The sequence below is a fragment of the Mesoplodon mirus genome (assembly GCF_964341445.2).
Source record: "Mesoplodon mirus genome assembly, chromosome: 4".
NCBI lineage: Eukaryota > Metazoa > Chordata > Mammalia > Artiodactyla > Ziphiidae > Mesoplodon > Mesoplodon mirus.
Genome location: NC_138979.1, coordinates 150,757,337 through 150,779,260, shown reverse-complemented (window position 1 = coordinate 150,779,260; position 21,924 = coordinate 150,757,337). Strand labels below are relative to the sequence as shown.

The following is a 21,924-nucleotide window of genomic DNA, read 5'->3' as shown; positions in this document are numbered from 1 at the left end:
AAAAGAAACTATGAGGATCTGAATAAGGACAGTATAAGTAGGGTGAAGAGATGACAGAATCAGAAATATTTAGAAAGTAAAATCAGCAAGAATTGCTTATTGGTTGAATATGAGGGATAAGGGAGAAATCAAGGATAATTCATACTTCTCATTTAGATTATGATACTTCCAAGTGAAATAGGGAATATGAGAGGAGGAACAAGTCTAGGTGGTAGGATGATGAGTTGGGTTTGAGGTATAGTATGTTTACCTCCATAAGGATCTCAAGATGGAGATATGTGCAGGGGTTGGCTAAATGGTTCTTAATCCAAGGACATGGATAGGTCTTCAGCATGCTAAGTAGTAGTTAAAAGATAAGAAAAGGTGAGACTGCCAATAACTACTAAGGGCAGAACCCTTAGTTAAACTAACGTTTAAGGAACAATTAGAGGAATACATGCTCTTGTGCAGAAAACACAGAAAAAAATAGGTGGTCAAAGGGGAACCACGAGAGTGTGATGCTGTCGAAATCAAGGTATTTAGACTTTCAGGAAGAAATATGTGGGCCATGTTAAAAGCAGTAGAGAAGTCAAATCAAAACAACTGTGTACTAAATCTTGACCACTCTTCTTGCAACCTTACTTAACTCTTTCAACTCCACTTCTTATTGAGCCACCTTGAATTCTTATTGAATTGAACTATCTTGGCTTCAATTTCATTGAGAAATTTGAAGTTATCAGGCGCATGCCCATCCATCAATCATTTCCTCCTTCCCCTTAATATCAGGAGCTTCAAAGCCAAGTCTAATACCAGTGCCATTAATACTAAGAGTTGTCTACATTTTAAGTTTTTTCCCAATTTATGGCTTTCTGCTCCCAGTATCCCACCAAAATTTTTTGCAATAAGGTTGCCATTTGAAATTTTAGTGGAGGGGCAAAAATGGACAACAAATTACGTGATGCTGAATATCGAAAGGAAGATGTGGAAATGGCAAATAGCAGTCAGTCACTGATGGAAGTGAGAGGGAGATAATGCCTCCTCCCCAAGGGAGCAATGATATTCACCTGGACCAGATTCAGGCGTTATTCCAGAGGCACTTTCATTTTGGAGCTACAGTAAAAGTATGTCTCTTACCTGTTTTTCTTCTGTAGCATACCAGTGATTGAATCTTTACTGTAGAAGCAAAAATGAGCCAATTCCCACAACGAAGATTGTAGAAGCATTCCATTTGATTCATTTGTTCATTCATGTAAAAGTATTTCCTGAATGTCTGCTATGTGCCATGCTTATGGTTAGGTGCTGGGAATACAACGGAGAGCAAAAAACACATAGTTCTTGTTCTCCTGGAGTTTTGTAGTATAGTGATTTTTTATTTGCTTGTTTATATTTAACCTAATTTATTTAACTAATTTTACTTTTTTTTCCCTTTAGTATCCTCTTATATATGGACTGATTCTTATTCCCTGCTGGTGTTCTCTAGTTTGCCTAAGTAGAATTTACATGGGCATGCACTCCATTCTGGTAAGGAAAACATTGTGTTCATAGAGCTTTATTTTTTTCTAAAATCGACAGGCAATTGTATAATTTTTAATCATTTTCAAACTTACTGGAAACCTAAATGAGAAAATGTAGTTATTGTAAATCTTCTTTGTTTTGCAAAAATAGAAACAGGATGCTTTGTAAAGTTTTAACGTAGTTATCACGTATTTCATACAAACAGTTCCCACAATAACCAAGTATTATACTCAGGATAACATTTCTCCCTCCTTCCAGTTTCACTTTTCTTTTCTTTCTCATTCTCTTCTATGCCTTTCCTACCACTGAGTCAAAACCAACCATGTAAATACAGACACCAAGGAGCTCTACTTATAAGTGAGGACCCAGTGACTAGAAGCTAAATGAACTTAAACTGTCCTGGTGCCACTTGTATTTGAATATTAAACTCTAGTTTTCTTGGCTTACATCAGATATTTTATTTTGAGAATGCAATTCAGTTTCAAAAGCAGCAGCACAGAGACACTGTACTCTTTCAGCCAGCCACACCTACTCACTTCCCTTCTCCTCTATCCCATTGACATTTCCTAGTTCGGGCCTGCACCATCTCTTAACCAGATTACTGCAGCAGCTTCTTAATTAGCAGCCCCACTTCCAGTAGGACACTGATCCATACAGTGTTTAGCCTCCTGTTGTAGTTTACTGCCCAAAACACAAGTATGATGCCATACTGAATGACTTGTGTTTCCTCAAATGCAAAGGGTGTTTCATATCTCAATACCGTTAGGAATGCCTTAACCGCCACATGGAATGCCCTTTTCCTTTTCTTTGCCTAACGGACTATCATCTCCTGTTCTTCATGACTCACAAAAAAAATTATCTCCTAAAGCGTCATTACCTTCCCCATCTTTCCTTTCTCAAGACTGGTTAGGTAGCCTTTCTCCCAGAGCATATTGAACATAATTCTGGCATAGCACTTATGCTAAATTGCTATTGCTTTCTTCTTTATCTCTCAACCCCACTAGATAATAAGCAACATGAGAAAAGTAACTCTCTATCCCTTGCATTTAGTGTGGTGTCTCTTAGGACACTCTGTGAATATATTATGTATTATCTTGTAGATAAAGGATCAGAAGAAAGGTGGAGAGATAGAAATGAATTCATGGAATCCAAAAGTTTATAATGGGTTATATAAAATTTTTCTTGTCCTTAACAAGTTCACATTTTTAGACTTTTCTGCTCATAAAAGTGTGTCATTAGCTTATTCCGTAGCTGTAGAAGTATTGGGTTTCTACTTCTTCCTCAGATTGCTTGCTTCCAGCAGCAGCTGCCCCTTCACTAGTAAATTTCCAGAAGTCCCAAATGCTATGTTAAGAAGCAAGCTATTTGTGTTTTATTTTTTATAATTATTTATATTAATGCAAATTATGAATTGGCATATAATTATCTTTCTGACTAATCTCTACTAATTTTATAATAGACTAAGTATCACATTTTTATATCAAATCTAATATTAGTCACAAGAAAATGTTTTCCATCTCTGTGCCATGTTACAGTTATTCCCTTCCACTACCAATTAGCAATATCGCACCTAAAAAACTAACAAGAGGTTATACATCTATGAATGATAATATTATCCCTAGATTCATTATCATCATAAAAGAGGAATAAGAATCTTAATATATTGAATATGTAATCTCAACCATGCTGTTCTTCAAAAAAAGGAAATGTATAGTGAATTGATTAAATATTCAAGCTGAGTTCAGTTCATGTTTAGATACTGGATAACATCTGTTCTTGAATCAGCTGAAGTAAAAACAATATTGATGTATTATTTTTCAAATCATGCGTCTGACAACCAAATCATGAGTCCAATAACCCTCGGTCTTTTTTTTTGGCCGCACTGTGAGGCCTGTGGGATCTTAGTTCACAGACCAGGAATTGAACCCGGGCCCCAGCAGTGAGAACACCAAGTCCTAACCACTGGACCACCAGGGAATTCCCCAGCCCGTCTTTTAATTATTCAAAAACGATCTTGTCCTATAAAATGTCTTTATCAGTTTTATTCTGAGTAGCTACTGAATTTTATTATGTATAGCATTGCAAGTTGTTTTCCTTTTAAAAGTAAAATCACAGATGACTTGCAAGCATTGTAAATTATGTTTCTGTATTATAAGCACGATTATTCCGAATCAATAACATTGGTTTTATCATTTGATAATTAATATATGAAATTATAGTCATAATGAATCCCCCCTTTTTACATTATGGATCTAATATATTCCCACAATTTTTACTTTTTCCTATATTTTAATGCTTCAGTAATTACCTGCATTTTGAACTATTGTCTTAATCATAATTTGTATCTTCATTGTTTATTGTGAAATTACTATGGAACTATAGGCAGAGTATGCCCTAGAAGTTGCTAATAGGTGCTTAGATGCCATACTATCTAAGCAGATGTCTTTATTAACATTAAGAAGAAAGTTCTAATAATGTAGTCTAAATAATTTATAACGAGCACTTTGTTGAGTATTTTCCATACGCTTTGTTTTTATTGTTATAACACAAAGAGCAACACTTAAGTTTATTTTTAACATTTGCCTACCTTCCTAAATAGATTTTCTTAATCCCCAGAAAAGTAGAGGAGTTACTACATCCATTTTTCCTCTATTTATGTATGTATGTATGTATTTATGTGTTTGTTTGTTTGTTTACTTTTTTGGCTGTGCCATGCGGCATGCGGGATCTTAGTTCCCCAACCTGGATCGAACCCATTGGGAGTGCAGAGTCTTAACTTAATGGGGAAGTCCCCATTTTTCCTTTATTCATTATCAAACTTAGCTCTAAAAATTTCTTGAAACACAAGCCATTTTTAAATTACTAGATTAAGTACTTGACAAATTACTGTTTTGTTTCTACATTAGTAAAATTATGAATATGTTATAATTACATTTACCCAAAATTGTACTAAAAGTTTATTTTTCTATATGTGGAAAGTCTTTTTAGAAAGGTATTATGAGATCATGAAGTAGAATGTACCTCTCAAACCCATTTTTGTGTGTGTGTGTGTGGTACGTGGGCCTCTCACTGTTGTGGCCTCTCCCACTGCGGAGCACAGGCTCTGGACGTGCAGGCCCAGCAGCCATGGCTCACGGGCCTAGCGGCTCCGCGGCATGTGGGATCTTCCCGGACCGGGGCACAAACCTGTGTCCCCTGCATCGGCAGGTGGACTCTCAACCACTGCGCCACCAGGGAAGCCTCAAACCCATTTTTATAACAAGACATAAAAATCAAACTAACCAAACAACAGGGAAAATCCTGAAAACATGTTATAGAGAAAGATCCAGAACAGTAAACACTAAGAGTTTTAATAGTGGTTATTTCTGGGTAATAATTACTTGTTAATGTTTATCCATATTTTCTAGTTTTTCTGTACTGAACATGTATTAAATTTTAATTTTAATTAAAGATAAAAATTTCAAAATCCATCCCTAATAATGCCTTTATAATCAAGGATTGCATTCCAATAATACATTTTGTTGTTAGAAACCCTGTTGGCATCACTGACATGTTGAATTAGAAGCTGAACACCTGAAATATGTTACAGTTAAAAAAAAAACAAACCTCTAGGAGCCAGCAGAAGTCTTGAATTCTAGCCTCAGCGAATCACTAGCCTCTCTAGTTTTATTTACTGATTGGAAGAAATGAAAAGGAGACAATTTCAGATTTAATACATAAGAAATCTTTATTGAATTTATGGTATTTGATATCTTCTACCATAAATTTGATAACCATGAACATTCCATTCAAATGTGTAATTAACTTTTACAGCATATATGTTATCTATAATTAATAAGTATCTAAAATTATTTGCTAAGTTTCTTTTTGGAAAATTTCCTACTTTGAGTTCTTTATGCTACCTTTAACATCAGCTTTTCTCTATTGCATACTTTGTGCTATAATGCTTAAAACCACTTAGTTACACATTTTAATATTGTACATTAAATTGATATTACAATGATAGCCACCATGTTTATGTCCTGAATTCAATCATTCTTCCTTCTGGTTCTGTAGCATGGAAATTAAATGTGCCTTTTTATCCAGGATAATATTATAAATAATTAATAATTCAATCAGAAAAGGAGGCAGATTTGTATAGAGACTTGTAGCGATCTAAGTTTATTATTCATAGAGCTATAAAAGAAAAGCAAAGGACAACAAATATTGGATGTTTTATGTCATACTGAAATATACATCTAAAAATATAATTGATGTGTTATCATATATATATATAATCATGTAAATCAGCAAGCAAAAGAAAATCCAAAGGAATAGTTGCCCTAAAGACACAAATATACATTGTATAGAAAAGGAACAGTCCATAAACATATGAAATAATGCTTAATTAATTATAAGGGAAATGCAAATAAAACATCAAGAAATACCAACAACTCATGGGATATAAATTTCTATAAACATTCTGGAAATTTTTTATTGTCTTGTAAAATTGAACATGCACATATACTGTGATTCTGCCATTACATTCCTAGGCATATGTCCTGGAGAAACTTTCATAGACCCATACGGGAACATAAAAAGAAAGAACATAGAGGCATTGTTTATAATGCTGGTTGGTTTAAGAATATATACCAATTAAGAAAGCATTCAAGCTTAACCATAACCAATGAACTAATCCAAAAGCTGAAAACATCCTAAGTGACCATCAGTGGGAAAATAGGTAAATTGTATAACCACACAATAAAATATTACATAGTTGTGGCAGTGAATGACCTATAACTAACTACATATGATGAATGAATCTTAAAAACTTAATGTTAAGTGTAAGAAGCAAATCAACGGAGACTGCATACTGCCTAACATTTTTATAAAGCTCAGAAAGAAGCAAAACTAGGTAATGTTTTGTTTGGAGATATGTGATAAAAGTTTTTAAAAGCAGGTATTTATTCAGCTAATACTCAGGCTTATGCAGGGTGATAGAACTAGGAAACAGCATACCAATAGATTCAAAGTACTGGTAATATTATAGTTCTTTATGGGGGCAGTGATTTCATAGATATTCTTTTTGTAATTTCATATATACTTTACGTATCTTATTCTATGTACTAACTATTACATAATAAAAATCTTAGGACAGAAAAACATTAAGCAACTACTCTGTTGCTTAACTGTATTGAATGCTGTTGAGACGTAACCATTGTTTTGGGCAGCATAAAGGTCACTAGTATCCATGAAAAGAGTGGTTTCAATGCAGTGATTAGTTTAGGAAAAAATAGGAAGTGAGAAAGTGGAGGCAGTGAATATAAGCAACTCTTCTGATAAGTTTTTCAGTGATACTAGATCCCAGGGTTTTGTTTTGTTTGTTTTAAGGTGGAAATTCTGAAACAGTTTTGTTCATGTAGGGAATGATTCAGAAAGGAAAGTTCTTTTAATAATAGTGTTATTTCCTCCAATAAACCATCTTCTATTTTCTACCCAGTTGTTTGTACCTAAAAGTAGGAGTCATTTTTGATCCCTTTTTCTTTTGCTTCTCTCTTACATTCAGATCATCACCAAGTTGAAGTCCGTCAACTCTAATTTTAAAATATTTTACTAAATCCATCTAGGTACGTCTCTTTATATGGACCATATCTAGAGTGAACCACTACAGTAGCCTCCCACTAGTGTCTCCTGTCTTCCATACTTTACCCCTATAATATATTCTCTACACAGCAGATGGAATGTTCTTCTATAAATATCCATCAGATTTTATTACACTCCTACTTGGGAATCTTTCAGGCTCCCTATCACTTTTGAAATAAAATCTGAACTTCTTACCTAGCCTACAGGGGCCCTATCTACATGATCTGACATCTGCCTGTCTCTTGGATCTCATATCACATCACTCTTCTCACTATTTGAGCCACACGGAATTTCTCTAAGTTCCTTGAACTCACTAGGTTCTTTTCTGCCTCAAGGCCTTGGCACTCCCTCTACCTGGGACACTTCTCCTTAGATCTAAAGATAGGGCTGACTCTTTTTTGGAATCAGATTTCTGCTCAAGGGTCACCTCCTCAGACAGGTTTCCCTAATCACTCTAATTGGGTCTTTCATCATTCTACCCCATTGTCTTGTTTTAATTTCTTTATAACAATCTGAAATTGTAATATTTATCTATTTTTTACTCACATGGTTACTGTCAGTCATCCCCACTAAAATGTAAGCTCTATGGCAGTAGGAATCTTTTCATTTATTAAGCAGTGTATACTCAGCCCCTAAAATAGCATCAGGCACATGTAGGTACTCAATAAGTATTTGTTCAGTGAATAAATGAATGAATGGGAAAAGGAAAAATAGGCTTTGTATCCTCTTTAGTCATGGAAATAATTATGTATTTAAATGTGTGATTATTAAATGCATGAAGATGAAGTCTTTGAAAAATAAGTACAGTTGATCCTTGGACAACACGGAGGTCAGCACAATCAAAAATCCACCTATAGGGCTTCCCTGGTGGCACAGTGGTTGAGAGTCCGCCTGCCGATGCAGGGGACACGGGTTCGTGCCCCGGTCCAGGAAGATTCCACATGCCGTGGAGCGGCTGGGCCCGTGAGCCATGGCCGCTGAGCCTGCGCATCCAGAGCGTGTGCTCCGCAACAGGAGAGGCCACAACAGTGAGAGGCCCGCGTACCACAAAAAAAAAAAAAAAAAAAAATCCACCTATAATTAGAGTGCCCTTCATAAACTTGGTTCCTCTGTATCTGCAGTTCCTTTGTATCAGGGGTTCTGCATCCTCAGATTCAACCAACTGGGGATCATGTAGTACTGTACTACTGTTTACTATTGAAAAAAATCAGCAGTTAAGTGGATCCACACAATTCAAACTCATGTTGTTTAAGGGTCAGCTGTATATTGTTTTTCCCAGAAATCACTACATACGTTAAGCATAGTTTATTGTTCATTTGAATATACATTTGTGTATAGCATATATGTATTAATTTGTAAAAGGGCAGAGCTATAAAAGCATAATCATTTTATTATCATCAATGAATCTTTTTAGTATTATTAAAACAGCTTTTAGTACCTATTATATAAAGTTTACTTTAAGAATGTGACATATTTAAAAAATGTACATTTATTAACATTGAAATGTGAAATATATATATATATATATTTCCTTAAATGCCAAAAAAGTATTATACTAAACAACTCTACCTTCTTCTTTTCTCAGGATGTTATTGCTGGATTCGTATATACCATTTTAATCTTAGCTATCTTCTATCCATTTGTGGACCTGATTGACAACTTCAACCAAACTCACAAATATGCTCCATTAATCATCATCGGGCTTCATTTAGCCTTGGGGATCTTTTCTTTCACTCTAGACACTTGGAGTACATCCCGGGGAGACACAGCTGAGATTCTAGGAAGTGGTGCTGGGATTGCATGTGGATCTCATTTTACCTATAAAATGGGTCTAATATTAGATCCTCCTCTGGATATATTACCTTTACCTAGGTCCCCCATTTCAGTGACTCTGTTTGGAAAAGCCATATTGCGGATTCTCTTAGGGATGTTGTTTGTACTAGTAGTCAGAGATATAATGAAAAGGATCACTATTCCTTTAGCCTGTAAAATCTTCAATATACCATGTAATGATGTTCGAAAAGCAAGACAGCACATGGAAGTTGAACTTCCTTATCGGTATATTACCTATGGAATGGTTGGTTTCTCTATCACATTTTTTGTTCCTTACATATTTTTCTTTATTGGTATCTCTTGATGGAGAAATATTGTTTATGATAAGAAAGGAGGGTATCAGTTACTGATATCTAAAACCATATTCTAGTTAAAAGCCAAATCAGAGTTAGGCTTTTGCAGGAATTTAACTTAAATAATTATTTAAGTAAATTCATAGGAGTCAGTGCATTTTATCATTGCACATCCAGTTATTGTTTTAGGTGAGCTGAGCTATTTCAACATTGAGAAAATGATAAGTATCCATTTGGAATGTTCATGTAATATTTGGAGAGTTTTGGGCTGTTACGGATTCAAGTTATATATAATATATATTAAGGAACATAATATACAATTATGTGTCTAATATATGTTATATATAAAATAATATACCTAAGTTTTTTTTTAAACCATGGGGGTGTATTATAAAATCAATAATAATATGCAAACAGTTGTGCCTGTGTATTTGGACTTAATACAGGTATGTTGTTATTAACAGATATATTTAACGTTTATTTACTATGGGAGCCATTTCCTAATCAAATTGCATAATTACTAGGCCAGAATTCGTATGCTACCACATATTGATTTACTGCCTCTTTTTATACTGCCATCACCTTTCATGTTACTCATGACGTTGAACATAGGAGGCATTTTTAATGGACCAAATTTTCAGAAAAATTAGTTTTTGGATTCCTTTTTTTTGTTCCCCAGTTCTGTACACTGTGTTGAATGTACTTTATTTGCACTTGTTCTGGACATTAGTTTAATAATTCAGGTACTGAATTTTATTGCTTGCTAATTGTGCCTTTCTGTTGCTGAATTAAGAAATGCCATGTATACTGTGATATAAAAATAAGACTAACTTCATCTTAAGTTACATATAATCAGACAAATATTTTAAAAAAATATCGTCAAGCTAACAGGGCTAGCAGTAAACCACCTTCAGTTCTTTAGCCTTTGTTTAGAAAGAAATGTGGAATGGACTAAACTTTCTCACTAATTTATTGGGAACCTAAATGGATAAATATTTCCATTTTTGTAGGTGTTTTTCTGTGCATTGTAAGTTATAGGAACAAGATATATTTTTTGTACATTGTCTTGATCGTTTATACTACAGGTAGATATTTCCAATGAATGGAACTGTAATTGAACTTTATAGATGGGACAATGCACATTTCATATGTAAACAAACCATTTTTCTAAATTATTTGCAAATGATTGGGTTTAGCAGGGTTAACTTTTAATACCATTTATTAGCTACTATGGTAAATTATAAAATTTTAAAGTATCAGTATTTTAGGTCCTATTATTTTTTTCAACCTTTTATTATTTTCATGGTGGAATATTTGAGTATAAATATTAAACTATTCTTTATTCTGTTCGTGCCTTTATATTTTGAAGTGTAATTGTAATTAGATTAACATTAAGTTTATTTGTATTAAGTTTTTCATAAAGAAGAGAATTAACTTTCCATGTAAATGAGCATCAGGTATGGAATTACTGACTTAGTGCAATATCTGTCTGATTATCCAGAGGTATCAACTTAAGATGTTTCTATTTTGGGCAGCATAACTATTTGAGCTCATATTTTTATAATTATGATTGAGAATTTAGGGACATGGTAATTTTTGCCAGTAGTAAATCTGATAATTGTTAATAAAGCAACTAAATTTTCGACATTTACCTATTATTTAACAGAAAACCAAGGCACTTAGGAACATATCGGTACGTTGGAAAATGTGCAAAGAACTTTTCTTTCAAAATGTGTTCACTGATTCAAATTTTAGGGACTATTTCCCATAATTTGAGTATATGCTATCTTATTAATTTTTATATCTAGCTTAAAAGGTATTTGAAAATATTCCATTTCTTTGTGATTTATTATTTTCTGTCCTATGATAGTTCCATGCTAAATGTATTTTAAAATAAAAGCCAAATTCAAGATTGGAGGGTGTTTTGTTTGCCTTCTATGCATTTGTTTCTGTATTGTCTGGTAGAGATTTATAAAATATATCTAGTTATTTTCATTCTAGCAGTCTTTTCCTGTGAAGCATTTTATTCAATATAAGTACTGTTTTTAGAAATAGAAGACACTGAAGAAATTCTTTAAGGTTCAAACTGCTTTGGGCTCTATATATGATCATTCTGACACTGTACTTTTAGTGAAAAGTTTCATAACTTTATTTTTAAAACTTATGCATAAAACATGTTTCAGTAAAATCCATGACTGAGTGTTGTAGGTAGTTGACTGTTAATCCATTAATCCAGGAATTAATCATAATACAAGGAACAGGTACTTTTACAAGCAAAATAAACATATGGACATTTTATTTTGTAACTATAAAGTGCCATGACATGTGAACTGCAAAAACTAGGGCTTCCTGAAAGTCATTATAAGACCTAATATAAAGCAATGCTACTATAGTAGATTTATGTAATTTAATTTTGTCTACTAGCTTTCTTTACAAGTAGTGTTTATTAAATGTCTTTCAAAGACAACATAAAAATTAATTCAGTGATATGAGTATAATTTAAAGGCAGATTTTCATAAAATGATTGATAAAGATGAGTAAATGTTAAAATGTTTTTGTTTTGAGTAAAATTATGTATAATCACACAATTTTATATGGCAAAGATTTTTTATTGCCAGAGCAATTTCATTCTTGTTAATGAAGAATGTTTACTCTAGATTTAAAACCAAACTGTTTAATCTGGATATCAATAAGGCCCAGTTTTTAAAATGCAACTTTATAGCTGAATTAGTTTTTCTGAAGGGAGTTTTTGTTGTTTGCTGTGGAGATTATTTTGAGAAAGGGAAGAGGCAATAGTTTGAGAAAGTAATTTGATGTAGTGGATGTTACTATGCTATTATTTTGTCAACTTTTGGTCATGTTCTTCCAGTTTTTGCTGTTATATACATAAGTTAAAAAGAAAACTTTTAGGGCCTCCCTGGTGGCGCAGTGGTTGAGAGTCCGCCTGCCAATGCAGGGGATACGGGTTCGTGCCCCGGTCTGGGAGGATCCCATATGCCGCGGAGCGGCTGGGCCCGTGAGCCATGGCCGCTGGGCCTGCGCGTCCGGAGCCTGTGCTCCGCAACGGGAGAGGCCACAACAGTGAGAGGCCCGCGTACGGAAAAAAAAAAAATAAAAAAATAAAAAAAAATAAAAAGAAAACTTTTAAACTTGAATTTTAAATAACTTTTACACTTGGATTTTAATGGTGGTTACATACGCTATAAATAGCACAATAAAAATAAGTTTTAACATGCTAATTACAAAGGACATTTTAGAAAGCTCTTCATTTTTAAGCACACCAGACCACTACAAATCTTTATAAACAAAGCATGCCATGCCTTCCTTGTGAGACACACAGGAGGGAAAATTCAAAGAAAAATAAAAGAAATATTTTTTTAAAATAAAAATGTTTACAGAAATAAACACTAACTTTTTAACCTCAACTATCTGGTATCTGCTAATTTGCCTTTCTTTTTTCCTTTCATCATGTTTAGTCTTGGTGCACTTTCCATGGATGTCTAAAAAGCCTAGCTCCTAGTACTGTAAGCGACAGGATATGACAGAAATCTAAACTGTGTTTTTAAAGGGTATTTTCCTGTCATTTTCTAAAAGCCAAGTGAATTTTAAAATCTCTTTATGACCTATACTAACAGATTGTATCATGATGTCTACAACATCATTGGGTTTATTTCAACCTTAAATGTCATAAAGTCCATTATCTCAGGTTTTAAAAGTTCATACACTTACCTATTATGCTGTTTGCAATATTTGTTTGATTTAATACATATTTTTAAAGTTTCCTTTGTTACATAATGACATTTTCTTATGAGATGTAAAATGGATTCTCTTTTTAAAAAATAGTTACTACAGTAATATTACTTCTTCAGATTTGAGGTTTGTCCCTTGTCCTAAATTAGGGGTTCTCATAACTGAAATCCATTGTAGCACATATCACAACCTGTGATTATGTATTATTTTCTTAAATTTTCTATCTTCATCTCCATGATGTAAGCTCTATGAGGAAAAGTGGCTTGTACCTCTATTTACTTCTGGATCCTTGGGACAGAGCACGCATAATAATATATATTGAATGAATACCCAGTCCCTAGACAGGCTTCAGTATGTGTATTTATCTGGGTGAAAAATTCTACAATTTTCATCAGCTTCTCAGAGAGATCGGTGATCTAAAAAAGTTTAAAATTGGGCTTCCCTGGTGACGCAGTGGTTGAGAGTCCGTCTGCCAATGCAGAGGCCACGGGTTCGTGCCCCGGTCCGGGAAGATCCCACACGCCGCGGAGCGGCTGGGCCCGCGAGCCATGGCCGCTGAGCTTGCGCGTCCGGAGCCTGTGCTCCGCAACAGGAGAGGCCACGACAGTGAGAGGCCCACGTACCGCAAAAAAACAAAAAACAAACAAACAAGTTTAAAATTATGTAATAGTCTACATTTTACTTGTTCTAGCTGTTTTAAAGGTTTAGATTGTAAATAAATGCATCCAATTCATCTAGTAAAAATTTTGTCACTTTTCATGCAAATATTTAAAGGATAATCATTTAGATTCTTGAAATGTTTTACATGTAATTACTATAATACCCCATTGTATCGAATGTGATTTGTATCCAAATAAGTTTTAAGATGTTATTTTCTTTGGAATTAAAATAAAATCTGAGAAGAAAATATTCTGCATATATGGGGATATAACTTTAGTTTCTAGTAATAAGCTATATAAATATGTTCTTGAGAATATTACTTTGTATGGTTTGATCTTTAATCTTTCACATAACCAACTACTTCACAATCTGTGATTTTTATAATTAAAGTGATATTTATAATTAAAATGTAGATGAAATATAGTCAGGGCTTAAATATCAATTTTTTTACTTAAGCACAAAGACTCCCCTGGATTCCAAATGTCTCCAGGCCCAGACTTGTGAGACTCAACTGGGGTTGGTGACAATAAAGTGGATTCTAATTCCCCTAATATTTAAAGTTCCCCCAGTGTCCCCCCCTCCCTGCTTTTATCTGGGCTGACTTAAGGGATAAAATTCACCAAACTCATTTTAATGGTGGTGTTACTTTTGCTAATTTCTGATTGAAATGCTGTGATGACAAACTTGAAAAAGTAAAAGAAAAAAAAGAAGTTATAGTCCCTCAACATTTCCACTCTGCAAAATGTTTCAAATAGCTTTACAAAATAAATATTTTAAAAATATTTCTTTCTCTTGGCAGTATATTCCCAAAATCTTATTTAAATTATTCATGGGCACAAGCTGTAAATTTTTTAAATGAACATATAACTTAATTTATAAATTTAATTAATTAATTATAAACCCAAACATGACATTTATATCTGAAATATTTTTCTTCCTTTTCTAAAAATAAGTTGTCTACATTTTCCAACTATGTTATATATGTTAAGGCTAATCGTAGATTTACAAAATACTTTATTTTTTTAATCTATTTTTTATTGAAGTATAGTTGAATTACAATGTTGTGTTAATTGCTGTACAGCAAAGTGACTCCGTTTATATATATATATATATATATATATATATATATATATATATATATACACATACATACACATTCTTTTTCATAGTCTTTTCCATTATGGCTTATCACAGGATACTGAATATAGTTCCCTGTGCTATACAGTAGAACCTTGTTGTTTATCCATTCTATATATACCAATTTGCACTGCTAATCCCAAACTCCCACTTCTACCCTCTCCCACCCCCCTGCCCCTTGGCAACCACCAGTCTATTCAAATGTCCCTGATTTTGTTCCTGTTTCATAGATAGGTTCATTTGTGTCATATTTTAGGCTCCACATATAAGTGATATATGGTATTTGTCTTTGTCTTTCTGACTTCACTTAGTATGATAATCTCTAGTTGCATCCATGTTGCTGCAAATGGCATTATTTTGTTCTCTTTTGTCTGAATAGTATTCTATTGTATATATGTACCACATCGTCTTTATCCATTCATCTGTCAATGGACATTTAGGTGGTTTCCATGTCTTGGCTATTGTGAATAGTACTGCTATGAACATAGGGCTGCATGTATCTCTTTGAATCATAGTTTTGTCTGAATAATATGCCCAGGAGTGGGATTGCTGGGTCATATGGTAAGAATTACGAAATACTTTAGATGTATCTGGCATCTTAGAGCGCATATATGGCAATTTCTTACCAAGTGCATAAATCTATAATATTATTAGCAGATAATCATGTGCAGTCTTCTTAAATACTTAGGCAGACTGTAACTTTATGATGCATTGTTGAAATAAATGAACGAATGAAATAAGTGAGATAAAATTTCAATGGGCTAAGAGCAGTGTGGTGGGACAGAGGATACATTTTAGGTAGAAGTAATTGGATGAACCAAAACATGGAAATGGGATGTATTAGACGTGTTTGGCAAAAAAGTGGATTGCAGTTTGTCTGGAGCATCAAGGTACCTGGAAGGGAGTGGTAGAATGTAAAGCTGAGAAGTTTGTTAAATTGTTCAGTAAACAATGGTAATAGTGGATGTTGCCTTTCTTTACCAGTAGAAGAGCTGCACTATTTATTGCTTGTGGATGAAATTACACCCAACTTGAAGGTAATCAAAACTATTGTTTGTTCAATAAATAAGTATATATATATATATATTTATTTTAAGATATTGGGGGTAGGAGTTTATTAATTAATTATTTTTGCTGTGTTGCATCTTTTTTTTGTTTCTGTGTGAGGGCTTTCTCTAGTTGTGGCAAGCGGGGGCCACTCTTCATCGCTGTACGCGGGCCTCTCACTGTCGTGGCCTCTCGTTGCGGAGCACAGGCTCCAGACGCGCAGGCGCGGCAGTTGCGGCTCACAGGCCCAGTTGCTCTGCTGTAGGTGGGATCTTCCCAGACCGGGGCTCGAACCCGTGTCCCCTGCATTGGCAGGCAGACTCTCAACCACTGCGCCACCAGGGAAGCCCCCAGGATATATTTTTAATCTGTGATAAAGGAAGAGAGTTGTGTGTTTAGCTTTGTCTTGTTTACTTATTGAGAAGAGAAGTAAGGCAATTTTTTATTATTAATCCTGGATTTTATATGAAGAAGCCCAAGGCCTTGAACTTTGGTGACATGAGATCATGACTGCTACAGTTGCAGTTATTTAAAGGAGCCCCAAGTGACTTAGGAGAACTTTGAATGTGAAGTTATACTCCCCCAACCTTCCACCCTCACTAGAGGGTTGTAAAGCAAATAATGGCACACCAAGAACCCCGTGAATGACCCTAAGGAATACAGCATGAGGACTGCAGTTTGCAGGCCTTCATGTGTTCCACAACAAGGACTACCTCCCAGGGGATGCACTGGGGCTTTCTAGACATGCTCTGGGAGTAATGTTGGCGTTCTTCAATTTATCTCCTATCCCACCATACTTGAGACTGAACTTTCTTCTTTGGTTTGAAGTCAGAACCTATCACACATCTGATCAACCCCAACTGCTTGAGACATGGATTGTGGGGTGAGTGTAGGAAGGATGTTTGCTAGTAGAATCACAGAGACACCATAAATATGTTCTATATATGTCAGGTAATCCACAATACACCCATGAGCACCTGATTTTTCTGATTCAACATTATTGTTCAGGAGGGCTCTTAGCTTCCTCATTAGAAGTGTGTATGTGTGTCTATTACCTATTTTAAAAGGACATAATAACTATATTGTCTTATATTTACCTTCCAGTTAGCCCTCAAACATGTTACTATACAGTGCAGATCTGCAAGTATAGCCATTCCATATCATTCACTTGAAACTCTCAAAGAACCCTTTGGTGACTTTTCCATGAGATGGTTTTGTAAGTAGAACAGAAAGATCATAGAATTTTGTTTTGGGGGACTTTAAGGTGTTCCATGTCATAATATGTTACATTCTTATTCTTGCCCTTGCAAGTCTATCATAAAGCTGACTTCAGATTCCCAGCTTGCAAGCAGTGGTTTCTCTCAAATCCTGACCCTGATAAAGAACTCTTCATTTTTTACAGAACTTTTGTTCATCCTTGTGAAAATTTTTGTGTATGAATTCCATTCTGCATGAAGATGCTGGTGCCAAACTGTTATTGAATTTTATGTTCCCATTCTGTGTCTGTTTTCTCCAGTAAATACGACAAAACAAATATGTTGAAAAAAAGAAACAGACTCAAGCCAGTATGTTACAGATGACGTCAGAAGAGCAGAATTTTTGTTTTGACTTTGTTTTGTCTTTGACTATAATTTGCTGTATACCTTTAGGCACTAGCTCCATCTTCGTGAAACACCATGTCCTCACATATAAAATGAAGACGTTGGACTTGATGTTCTCTAAGATCCCTTTCAACACTAAAATTTAATAAACTGTACTAGACGAAGCATACAAAAACAAAGGGAACATTTCTATTGGTTTTATGAGGATACTGAAATTTAACGGAAGAAATTTTACTCCCTTTTCACTGAGGGAATAGTCGAAGGAGCCTATCTTGTCCTGTCCGTAAAAGGTTTGTAGACACCCGTCTAAGAAAGTTTCAAGCTTCTCCAAAGAGAAACAATGAGTTAATAGCTTTAGAAGGGTCATAATAAGAGGTTATAAGTCTCCGTTATAATTCTTGTTTGAATCACAAGGTTTAAAGTGACCACTAGGCATTACCTAATCCAGCCTACTATCCAAATAGCTCTGACCTGTAATCACCCTAAACAGATGGTTCTTTAAAAAATAAAGGGAGGGGGGCAAGGACAGGGTAAACGCCAAAGACCTCAGTAATTCTATAATTCATTCAACAAATCTTGCTAGCTATGGAGATGAACATGTAAATGAAAAAGAGAGAGAGAGAAAGAGAAAGAAGAAAATTCCCTTTGGGAATCTCAATCAGAACTAAAAGAAAAAACAAAGAGAATGCTTGATAAAGAATGTAAAACTGGGGCTTCCCTGGTGGCGCAGTGGTTAAGAATCTGCCTGCCAATGCAGGGGACATGGGTTTGAACCCTGGTCCAGGAAGATCCCACATGCCACGGAGCAACTAAGCCCGTGTGCCACAACTACTGAGCCTGCGCTCTAGAGCCCATGAGCCACAACTACTGAAGCCTGGGCGCCTAGAGCCCATGCTCCACAACAAGAGAAGCCACCGCAATGAGAAGCCCACGCACCGCAACGAAGAGTAGCACCCGCTCGCTGCAACTAGAGAAAGTCCACGTGCAGCAATGAAGACCCAACACAGCCAAAAATAAAAATAAATAAAATAAATTTATATTAAAAAAAATGTAAAACTACCTCATTATAAGCATAAATCTCGTATGAACATTGAAGATTCATGTTGTATTTTAGAAAATAAGACCCTTGTAATAAATTCAAGACATTTAAAAATTGCAGAGCACATTATCAAGTTATATTTTTTAAAAATAAAATAAGCAGAACATAAAATCACTACCTTTGTTCATTAGAACATTTCTAAAATTTCAACAGTGCTCATTGCAGTAAGGCATTTAAAAAATGTTTCAAAAGTTCTGTTAGGGCTTCCCTGGTGGCGCAGTGGTTGAGAGTCCACCTGCCGATGCAGGGGACAGGGGTTCGTGCCCCGGTCCAGGAAGATCCCACGTGCCGCGGAGCGGCTGGGCCCGTGCGCCATGGCCGCTGAGCCTGCGCGTCTGGAGCCTGTGCTCCGCAACGGGAGAGGCCACAACAGTGAGAGGCCCACGTACCGCAAAAAAAAAAAAAAAAAGTTCTGTTAGAAAACATAAGGTTATTGAATGTCAGTCAGCTGTTTTCTTACAGTGAAATTTTTTCACAGAAATGTGAAGTTAACTTGCCACAAAAAATTACATGAGATATATATGGATACATTGGTGTAAAAAAATTCAAATACAAGAAAAGCAGAAGTCCTATTTGACCATTATAACAATTGCATTCTCCTCCCAGAAGTAACCAGTGTTGCCATTTGGAGGGATGTTTTTTTTTTTCTTTTGTATGTATATATTCACACATGTTGAAATACATAATTGTGTTTTATAAAAGTTGGGTTTTCTAAACAAAAGCAGGATGTTGTACATATTGTTCTGCAAATTGCTCCCCTCTTTTTTTTTTTTTCCAGTTAATGATATATATTGGAGTTCATAGAGAATTTCTCTCCTGGAGTTATCTTTTTTATCCTGAAACATAGACTTTTCCCTATCTACTAAACTGCTGCCAAGAGCACACAAACATGGTCTGCCTCATGTCTCTGTTCTCAGCTTCTTGCGAATTGTCTGTATATGGTCTCCACTTCCTTACCACCCATTCCGTGTTTTATTTGAGAATTTATAACAATTACAGAAAAGTTAAAAGAATATAATAAATATCTATATTCCCATTACCTAGAATGAACTACCCTTGGTATTTTGTCATATTTGCTTCCAGTCTGTTGTATTTTACTTTTTAAAATTGAGATATAAAATAAATAAAATTGAGATATAATTGACAAATAACATTATATTAGTTTTGAGTGTACACATGATTTGATATATGTATATATTATGAAATGATCACCGTAATATGCCTAGCTAACATCCATCACTACACAGTTACAATTCTTTTCTTATGATAATATCTTTTAAGATTTACTGTCTTAGCAACTTTCAAGTATATAATACAGTATTATTAACCATAGTCACCATACTGTATTTTACATCCCCATGACTTATTTATTTATTTGTTTGTTTAAAATTTTTTTTTCTTTTTTTGCGGTATGTGGACCTCTCACTGTTGTGGCCTCTCCCATTGTGGAGCACAGGCTCCGGACGCGCAGGCTCATCGGCCATGGCTCACGGGCCTAGCTGCTCCATGGCACGTGGGATCTTCCCGGACCGGGGCACGAACCCGTGTACCCTGCATCGGCAGGCGGACTCTCAACCACTGTGCCACCAGGGAAGCCCCCTAAGCATCTTTTAATCATTGCCATATTCCCATCCCCTCTCATGATTTGCAGAGGCAATTGTTATGAGTCCTTCCAGTCCATTTTTTACTTTTATGCACATATTTGTATATCCATAACCAGTGTACAATATTTTATGTGTTCTTTTAAATATACATCAATGGTATCATTCAACAATTGCTTTTCTTTGATTCAGCATTATGTTTTTGAGATATATCCGTTTATAATTTATAGATCTAATTCATTTGTTATCTAATGTATAGTATTTCATTATATAATTATACCACAATTTATTCGTCTAGAAGGGACAATTAAATTATCAATATGTTTCATTAGAAAATATAATAGACTTTATTTTTTAGAGCTGTTTTAGTTTCACAGTAAAACTGAGCAAAAAGTATAGAGGGTTCTCACATTCCCCCCCCTCTCCTCTCCCCAAACCTCTTACATAGCCTCTACCACCATCAACATCCTGCCCCTGTGCACTACATTTGTTATAATAGCTGAACCAACACTGATGCATCATTATTAATCAAAACCCATAGTTTACATTAGAGTTCACTCTTTGTGTTGTATACTCTATGGGCTTGGCAAATATATAATGACGTGTATCCACAAGTATAGCATCATACAAAATAATTTCAATGCCCTAAAAATCCCCTTGCTCTGCCTATGCCTCCCTCCTTCCCCCTAAGGCCCTGGCAACCACTGATCTTTTCACTGTCTCCACAGTTTTGCCTTTTCCAGAATGTCATATCGTTGGAATCATACAGTAATAGCCTTTTCAGATTGGCTTCTTTCACATATTAATATGCAATTTTATATTAAAATAACATGCTTTGATGTACAACACAAAGAGTGAGCCCTAAAGTAAACTATGGACTTTAGTTAATAATAATGTATCAATGTTGGCTCCTCGGTTGTAACAAATATTACACTAATGCAAAAATTAATAGGGGGAGTTGGGGAGGGGATTAAGGGCCATATCTGTATTTTTCCCCCAGTTTTTCTGTAAACCTAAACTTGCTCAAAAAAAAAATCTCAAGGTAAAAAAAAAAAAATAGACTTACAAAACTTAACTCAAAATGGATAAATTAAGAGCTAAAACTATGAAATTCTTAGAAGGAAACATAGGAATAAATCTTTGTGACTTTGGATTAGGCAATAATTTCTTTTTTTTTTTTTTTTTGCGGCACACGGGCCTCTCACTGCTGTGGCCTCTCCCACCGCGGAGCGCAGGCTCCGGAAGCGCAGGCTCAGCGGCCATGGCTCACGGGCCCAGCCGCCCCGCGGCACGTGGGATCCTCCTGGACCAGGGCACGAACCCGCGTCCCCTGCATCGGCAGGCAGACTCCCAACCACTGCGCCACCAGGGAAGCCCAACAATTTCTTATATATGACACCAAAAGCACAAACAATAAAAGAAAAAATAGATAAAATGGACTTCATCAAAATCAAAAACTTTTGTGCCTCAAAGGATACCATCAAAAAAAGGAAACAGGGCTTCCCTGGTGGCGCAGTGGTTGAGAGTCCGCCTGCCGATGCAGGGGACACAGGTTCGTGCCCCGGTCCGGGAAGATCCCACATGCCGCGGAGCGGCTTGGCCCGTGAGCAATGGCCGCTGAGCCTGCGCATCCGGAGCCTGTGCTCCGCAACGGGAGAGGCCACAACAGTGAGAAGCCTGCGTACCGTAAAAAAAAAAAAGGAAACAGACAATCCACAGAATGGGAGGAAAATATCTGATAAGGGTCTAGTATCTAGAATATATAGAGATCCCTTACAACTTAATAA

At 35.4% G+C, this 21,924-nt stretch overlaps 1 protein-coding gene across 2 annotated transcripts in view; it reads left to right on the top strand.

Annotated features, from left to right (window-relative positions):
• The window catches only part of LOC309803531 (WD repeat-containing protein 89), a 104,048-nt gene that overhangs the window by 24,293 nt on the left and 57,831 nt on the right, over window positions 1-21,924 (top strand). Inside the window, exons 2-3 of one of the 2 annotated variants that reach the window (XM_082619897.1) lie at window positions 1,411-1,500; window positions 8,702-11,157. The exons of the other annotated variant lie outside the window; for it this stretch is intronic. Of the exons in view, the coding sequence (XP_082476023.1) occupies window positions 1,411-1,500; window positions 8,702-9,253 (642 nt within the window). The 3' untranslated portion in view covers window positions 9,254-11,157. Of the gene's footprint in view, window positions 1-1,410; window positions 1,501-8,701; window positions 11,158-21,924 lie in introns of those variants that run through there. 2 annotated transcript variants of the gene reach the window in all.